The following is a 7,406-nucleotide window of genomic DNA, read 5'->3' on the forward strand; positions in this document are numbered from 1 at the left end:
TCTATAAAATGTTATTGTATTTCTGGTATAGTAGCAATCAAATTTCCAAAGCAAGAAATTAAAGGTTCCAAAATAGCTAAAAATTTCTTATTTTTTTTAAAAAAAATAAACAGTTTTTCTTTAGGAAAATTTCTTTCGATTTCTTTACATTAATCTATATTACCTCTCGTTAATCCTCCTAAAATTTTCATTGAATAAATCATTTGAATATTCTATTCTTCAAATACCTCTTTATCTAATATTTACCTAAGCATATTCATAAATTTTGTGTCTTTTAAACATGTGCTGATTGACACGTATATTTCTTGAATTGTATATGGAGAATTTGAATCATCGTTAAAAAAATTTAATAAATTTTAAAATCCTTGGACAATATAAATAGGATTTTATTCATTTTAGACTATCGTTTGAATTAATTAACAAACTTATTCGACTTGTTCTTGGTTGTTTTTAACTTATTCTTATTAAGTTTATTATCTTTATTATTCTATGAATTAATGGAAGTTTTTCTATTAGTTTTATTAACGGGTTTAATTTAATAATTATTATCGTTTTTGAGAACGAATTTGTATTTGGTGATCTTCTACTAATTGTCTAATTTATTAAAGTGGTTAATATTCTTACATATTTTTAATTTTTTTTTTTTTTTATGATTTTTTTTTTTTTCTTTTTACTAATATTATTTTAAAATAAGTTTTACTAAGAGGGACTTTTTTATAATTAGTAAAATTATTATAAGATAAAATATTTATTAATATATAGTAATTTATGTACTTTTTATTAGATTTATTTTATATTTTAAAGAAATTGTATTAAATCATTTTATTAGAGTGGATAAAAAATTAATTATTATTTTTATTTTTGCAATTTATTAGAATATTTTATATAAACAAAAAAATTATTTGTTCTTATCCAAATTAAGAAGACTAATTTTTAAACTTTTAGAAGTTTAAAAAATATTATATAATACAAATCAAAATATATTAGAAAAGTAATAAATATACATTAAATTATTTTATAATATAAAAAAAATTATTATTTTTAAAATATTAAAAAAATTAAATATATTAATATTTAATTATTTTATTTGTATTATTTTGATTCAGGATTTATTTTATTCTGAAAAATTAATAATTAATCAATGAAATTAATTAGAAAGAATTTTTTTTTAAATTATTAAAAATAACTATTTAATATATATATATATATAATATCAAATTTATTAAATTAAATTCATAGATATATTTAAAAATATTATTCATTATTTTATAAAATTTAACTGATTAAAAATATAAATTGTAATACTATATTTCTAATAAATTTATTTGATAAGAAATATTTTATATATAATATATGAATATCAAATATAATATATTTGTTTGATAATTGATTTCTTTAGTTTTTCCATTACATAATAATCCTAACTTTCGAACAAAATATGCCAAAATTAAATTAAAACTTTTATGTTTTTATATTTTACTTTAATAAAAAAATAAATTAAATAATATTTTTTTTTTATTAATAATAAAAAATAGTTCAAAATATTGAATAAAGAACTAAAAAATTATTTTTAAAAAAACAGAGATAATAGATCTATATATAATTTAAAATATCTTTCTCAGTTATTTTTTTTTTTTTTAAATAATTAATATTTTTGTTTTAATAATAATTCTTTTTTTTTTTAAATATTTTGAAAAGTTTTATTATTTTTATATAAATAGTATATATTTTATTATAATATTAAATTATTTATTGTAAAATAAATTACATATCATTTATTATAATTAATTATTAAAAAATAAAATCCGTTTTTAAAGGTGACAAAAATTAATAAAGTAAAAAAACAAATAAAAACTACATAAAAAACGTGATAAATATATTTAAAAAACGAATAATTAAATATATTTTTCAAAATCAAGAGAAAAAAAAAATTAATTAAAAGTATAACAAAACAAATAAAATAAATAATTTTTAACAAAAAAAAAAAAAATATGAGATACACTGCATTACTCTTATTAACTATTATTTGCATCAACTAAGTTGCTTCCGTTTCTTTACGTAAAAACATCAATAATTAAGCAATTGACAATCTCCATTAAAGTAAAAAAAAAAAAAAAAAACCGAAAAAATAATAATAAAAAAAGCTTGGTAAGAAAAATGCCTTCGCTTCCAGAATTGCTGCTGCTGTAGAATTACACTTAACTTCTGGTGGAGCAGTAGACTAAGCTGTTGATTTAGTATAATAAGCTTTAAATGATGTATAATCAAAGAGAAAAGACTTATAAACTGAATTTGATAACTTCGTATCATAAACTAAAGAAAAAATCGGATAAGACTTATTATAATTAAATGAATTAGACGCATAATTATCTGTAGTTAAAGGAGAAATCCAATAATTAGAATCCGAAATTAAAAGCTTAGAAAGCCAAATTGAAAGATTAACCAAGGAAATTAACGAATTGAATGAAAGAGAAAAATTAATTGAATAAGCAAGAGCCAATGACATTAATACTTGGAACAAAAGAAACGTAAGAGACTAAAATGCATTAGAAGCCTTAGGTTTAATTATTGATGACTTAAACAGATTATTAGAAAGAGGAAACGTATTTTTATAATAAAACAGCGATTAAGTTAACAGAGCGATGAAAAGAATTCCCTTAAACAATCCTATTAAAGCTTTAGTTACTTTATCAACTAAATTCGACGAAGCTAAATTAAGAGTCGTTATTGATAAACTTACCTAAATATAAGATGCTGTCAGAAACGGAAACAATGAAGATTCTTTAAGAGAAAAATAATCCAAAGAACACTACGAGTTATTAATATAAGAATTAATTTCAGTCAGAAATGCCAAACTTGAAGAAAAAGCTGTAGCTCAATCATCCTTAAAAGATAAATAATCTAGATTAGGACTCAAGTAAACTGAAGCTGAAAACTTAACAAATCTTATCAAATAAGTTTAAGCCCATAAATAAGGATTAGAAGATGCCTTAGCCAGAGAAACTCCTATTTATTAAATGAGATTAGATGAAGCGTAATTAATTATTTTATTCATTTAATTAAAAAAAAAAAATTATATATAGTGATTAAGCTATTTAAGGAATTAGAGAAGCTTTAAGAATCCTTGAAGATCATAGAGCTTCTTTACATAGAGCGGAAAGTATTAGTGATGATCTCAAAAATGGATCTTGGGCAGTTTGAATTAAAGGTAGCCTTAATTTTATTGAATGAATATATACATATATTTAATTTTTAAGTCTTTATCTTAGATTTTAAAATTAAATTATATATGTATATATATATTACATCAAAAACAATTATTTTATGTCATCGGAAAATTATATTATAGATATATAAATTTTTATTGAAGAATATTGGATAAAAAACATTTTTTTATATTTATATAATTTCATTTAATTATATTATATTTATTTTTTAAAAAAATACAAAATAAAAAAATTATTGAAAACGTAAAAATATGAAATCGAAAAAAACATAAATAATATTCATAATAATATTTATATTGTAAGCATTAAATTTAACCAAATAGACAGAAATAAAAATAACAAATGAGAACGAAAAAACAATTCCAATAATAGTCGAATTGAGAAACCAACAAGATTAATCGATAAGATTCGAATCATATTCAGATAATACTTTAAATATATTAAAAAACGAAAAACTAATATATTAACATAAAGACGAAACAAATACACTAACAAGTAATTAAGAGTTAATAATATAAGGAGATTTATCAATAAATTAACTATATTATAAGGATTAATAATAATGGAGTTTAATCAACTTCGAAGATTTCCAATAAGAAATAAAAGGTTGGTCTTAAAAAACAGTATCTTCTTGTGAAAATAGCGAGAATTTATTTTTGGGAGGACATTGTAATTTCGGGGCAACAACAGTATCCAAAAAATATGAAAATTTAACAAAACACGAAAAAATCATGATAAAATTTAATTTCCATTTCATTGACGATTGGTAAGGAGAGATTGCTTTTGCAAAAATTAATGGAAAGACTATATGGCATGAAAGTTATGCTTGGTGTGGTAAATTGTTGTCTTTTTAATGTAAGTTATCAGGAGTTAATGCTTGTGGAAAAGAAATACCTGATAGAATATCTCATAATGTTTAATTTGAATTTATAAATACTGATGATTAGTTTATTTTGGAAATTGGTGCTTATTTAAAAAATAGAAATTCTTGTGATGTTTCTTGGGGTATTGATGATGTTTAAGTATATGTTATTTGAATTTTTTTTTTGCTATTATTTAGTATAAATTTATTTATTAATATTTTTTATGTATATTTTATTTTTATGTGTTTATTTGTAAATATTTTTTTTTAATATATATTATATAGTATATATTATTTTTTTCTTTATTAATTTATTTATAGTTTATTTTTATTAATTATTTTTATATGTATTAATCTTAAATAATATCAGATTCTAAAATAAGTCATGTTGGGCGCCCGTTTATTATAAAAGGAAGAAGAGAATAAACTCTAATTCCCTAAACTGATCCTTCTTTTGATGAAGACGTAGAAACAAAAGTAAGTTTTACTTAAGGATCTAATGCATTTATAACAGTAAAAAAAAATAAAAAATTGTGATTATCAAAATTAATTTTAATCTAAAATATATAACAATGATAATAAAATAGTTTGTTCTAACTTATGAAAGCATAAAAAATTTTTATTATGTATTTTATTATTAAGGAATTTGTAAGGATTATTCATTGGTTATGATTTATTATGTGTGCGCTAATGCATTTTGGGTTTTAATAAGTATACTAGGCTTCTTTTTTATACGTTCAAGATCGCCAAAAAGAGTTTAATTTTATTTTATTTTACTTATAATTGGATTTTTATCCAGAATCATTATTTACATAATTATGTATGATACAATGAAACATTATATAACTGAAGAAATTGCTTAAAATTGCTATTGTAAAAGTATTTATGTTAAAGATTTATATATGTTTTAAGCAGTTGTGGAGGCTATATTTTTGCTTGTTTTACTATATTATGTTAAAATTATACATAAATATTTAATAAGTAATTTTTTTAATTATTAAAGATAATAAATAAATACAATAATCTCTATTTTTTAATTTTTTTAATTTTTTTTCTTTTAAAGAATGGGAAAAGGAAAAATCAGATTTTTTTTTCGGAAAATAATGAAAATATGTAATTTTATGTTTAAATATATTATGTGTATTTTTTTTATAGGTTCGGCTTTTAAAAAAATTAATAATATTTTAATTATAAAAGTGTACTTTTTTTTATATATATATGTACTAATATATTTTTTATTTATTAATAAAAAATAATTATTTGTATTTTTCATTACTATATATATCTTTGTATCAAATATAAGTAAAATTATAAATTTTTATGTTTTCTATAATCCTAGCTTTTTTTTTAATTCTCTTAAAGTTTTCAATTTCAATTTTTATTTGAAAAAAATCGAACTTTATTTAATATATAAAAAGTTTTAAATATTTAAATAAATATAATAATTGAAATAAACTAAAATTGTTAAAATTACTTATATAATAATTATTTAGGCAATCATAATATAAAAAATATGCATTTAAATAATATTATGATAAGAAAAAAAATTACAAAAATGTTATTTATAAGAAAAATATAAAATAATATTTATATAAATTCGATATTTTTAGATATAATGTATAAATTTCATTATTTCTTCTTTTCTTAAATATATATATATATATATATATATATATATATATATATATATATATATATAGAAAAAAAAAAAACAACAAAAAAATAAAAAAAATACAAATAAAATAAAAATTAAGAATTTCAATAAGGAATAAACCTTCTCATATCATATTTATTTTTATTTAAAATGAATAAATCATGTTCAGATTCTTACATTTTTTTTTAAAAGAAATGCTTAGCAGCTAGAGCAGCTCTTTCTCTTTTTTTAAATTCAGTTTAATCTATTTTTGCAGTCTATAATAATTCTGTATTTTCTAAAATTTACAAATTATATTATTTTTCACTTTCTTCCAATTTCTAAGCAAAAAAATCTCTCTCTTCTTTTAGTTAAAGTTCTTGCCATACTTTTAAATTTGGAACCAAACCTTTAATCTTTTCTTCAGCTTGTTAATTAAGCTCATATTTCTCTAATTCATTTCCTTTTATTTCAACATAACCCATTTTTGCACAATCACCACGTCTTCTTTTTTCCATAAATCTTACGTTTATAAAATGTCTATTTTTATCTCCCATTTTTGGTGCTATTTCCAATACTAATTTTTTTAAAGCTTTTTTAGTATGTAACATACTTTATACATGTCTTATTGCAGATATATTATTATTTTTAACATATTTTACTGCATTTAATAATAATCTTTCAGCATATGGTCTCAAGTGTTAACATTTTGTTTTTGTAGTGTTTATTCTTTCATGCATTACTAATTAAGTTAATTATGTCCTTAGTAAATGCATTCTATTGGAATGTGTCCTATTTAAATTATAAAGTTAATTTCCATTATTTTTAATTCCTCCCATTTTTTTTATGTGAAAAATAAATAAATAAAATAGTTTATAGATAAAATATAAAAAAATATAAAAATTAATATTTTAATTTATATACAAAATATATATTGAAATTAAAAATAAATATATAAAAAAATATTAATAACTATTGTAATTAAATAATTATAAAAAAATAATGTAAATATTTATTAATATAAATAACTATATATTATTGTTGATAAAAAAATTGGATCATCTTCAAAATTTATATATAATTAAAAATTCAAAAATTAATGTATTTTTTTATTGTATAACTTTAAAAAAAATACAAAAAAAGATTAAATTTTTTAAAAATCAATAAGAAATATAAAATAAATAAATTGAAAGAAAAAACTAATAAATATTATATATATATATATATATATTATATATATATATATTTATTTATTAAAATATATCATATATAAAAATATTTTAAAAATTATATGAATATATTTATTAAAATAAAATAAATTTTTTTATATTAAATATTATGAATAAAATAAATATCTATAAACATATTTATATCTATATATTTTTATATTTTATGCTTTTATTAATAAACACATTTTATGAAAAAGTATTTTTACATATAATTTTTAAAATCTTTTATATATTAAAATACTATATAAATATATAATAAACATATACAACATATTTATCTTCTAATAAGATTACTAATAATTAAAAATAGATATGGATACATATAAAATATATGCATATGTACATATATATATATGTATATATTTATATATATATATATATATATATATATTCTACATATATTCTAATTTTTTCTCTCTAATTCTAATTTTTATATTTATAGTAAAAAAAAAAAT

The 7,406-nt window shown here is 17.6% G+C and overlaps 3 protein-coding genes across 3 annotated transcripts, besides 11 other annotated features; 2 read left to right on the forward strand and 1 right to left on the reverse strand. All coding sequences in view use genetic code 6, as the record gives it.

Moving 5' to 3' along the window:
* The first annotated feature begins 627 nt into the window (after positions 1–627).
* Positions 628–666: a microsatellite.
* A 338-nt stretch (positions 667–1,004) lies between these two features.
* Positions 1,005–1,069: a microsatellite.
* A 560-nt stretch (positions 1,070–1,629) lies between these two features.
* Positions 1,630–1,688: a microsatellite.
* A 40-nt stretch (positions 1,689–1,728) lies between these two features.
* Positions 1,729–1,767: a microsatellite.
* Positions 1,768–1,991: 224 nt separating this feature from the next.
* On the forward strand, positions 1,992–3,403 carry IMG5_144220 (hypothetical protein; the record flags this gene model as incomplete). The annotated part of the gene is made up of 2 exons (XM_004031207.1): positions 1,992–3,034; positions 3,084–3,403. 2 exons carry the CDS (start codon positions 1,992–1,994, stop codon positions 3,199–3,201), a joined length of 1,161 nt encoding a protein of 386 aa, XP_004031255.1. The 3' UTR covers positions 3,202–3,403.
* Positions 3,404–3,958: 555 nt separating this feature from the next.
* IMG5_144230 (hypothetical protein) lies at positions 3,959–4,264 on the forward strand (the record flags this gene model as incomplete). Its single annotated transcript, XM_004031208.1, has 1 exon — positions 3,959–4,264. The coding sequence occupies one exon, from the start codon at positions 3,959–3,961 to the stop codon at positions 4,262–4,264; it is 306 nt and encodes a 101-aa protein (XP_004031256.1).
* Positions 4,265–4,391: 127 nt separating this feature from the next.
* Positions 4,392–4,441: a microsatellite.
* A 1,296-nt stretch (positions 4,442–5,737) lies between these two features.
* Positions 5,738–5,788: a microsatellite.
* Position 5,789: 1 nt separating this feature from the next.
* Positions 5,790–5,838: a microsatellite.
* Positions 5,839–5,847: 9 nt separating this feature from the next.
* Positions 5,848–6,279, reverse strand: IMG5_144240 (hypothetical protein; the record flags this gene model as incomplete). The annotated part of the gene is made up of 1 exon (XM_004031209.1): positions 5,848–6,279. One exon carries the CDS (start codon positions 6,277–6,279, stop codon positions 5,848–5,850), a length of 432 nt encoding a protein of 143 aa, XP_004031257.1.
* Positions 6,280–6,928: 649 nt separating this feature from the next.
* Positions 6,929–6,994: a microsatellite.
* Positions 6,933–6,994: a microsatellite.
* Positions 6,935–6,973: a microsatellite.
* A 300-nt stretch (positions 6,995–7,294) lies between the features above and the next one.
* Positions 7,295–7,342: a microsatellite.
* Positions 7,343–7,406: the final 64 nt, after the last annotated feature.

This window comes from Ichthyophthirius multifiliis (assembly GCF_000220395.1).
Source record: "Ichthyophthirius multifiliis unplaced genomic scaffold scaff_1120509251120, whole genome shotgun sequence".
NCBI classification, from domain to species: domain Eukaryota; phylum Ciliophora; class Oligohymenophorea; order Hymenostomatida; genus Ichthyophthirius; species Ichthyophthirius multifiliis.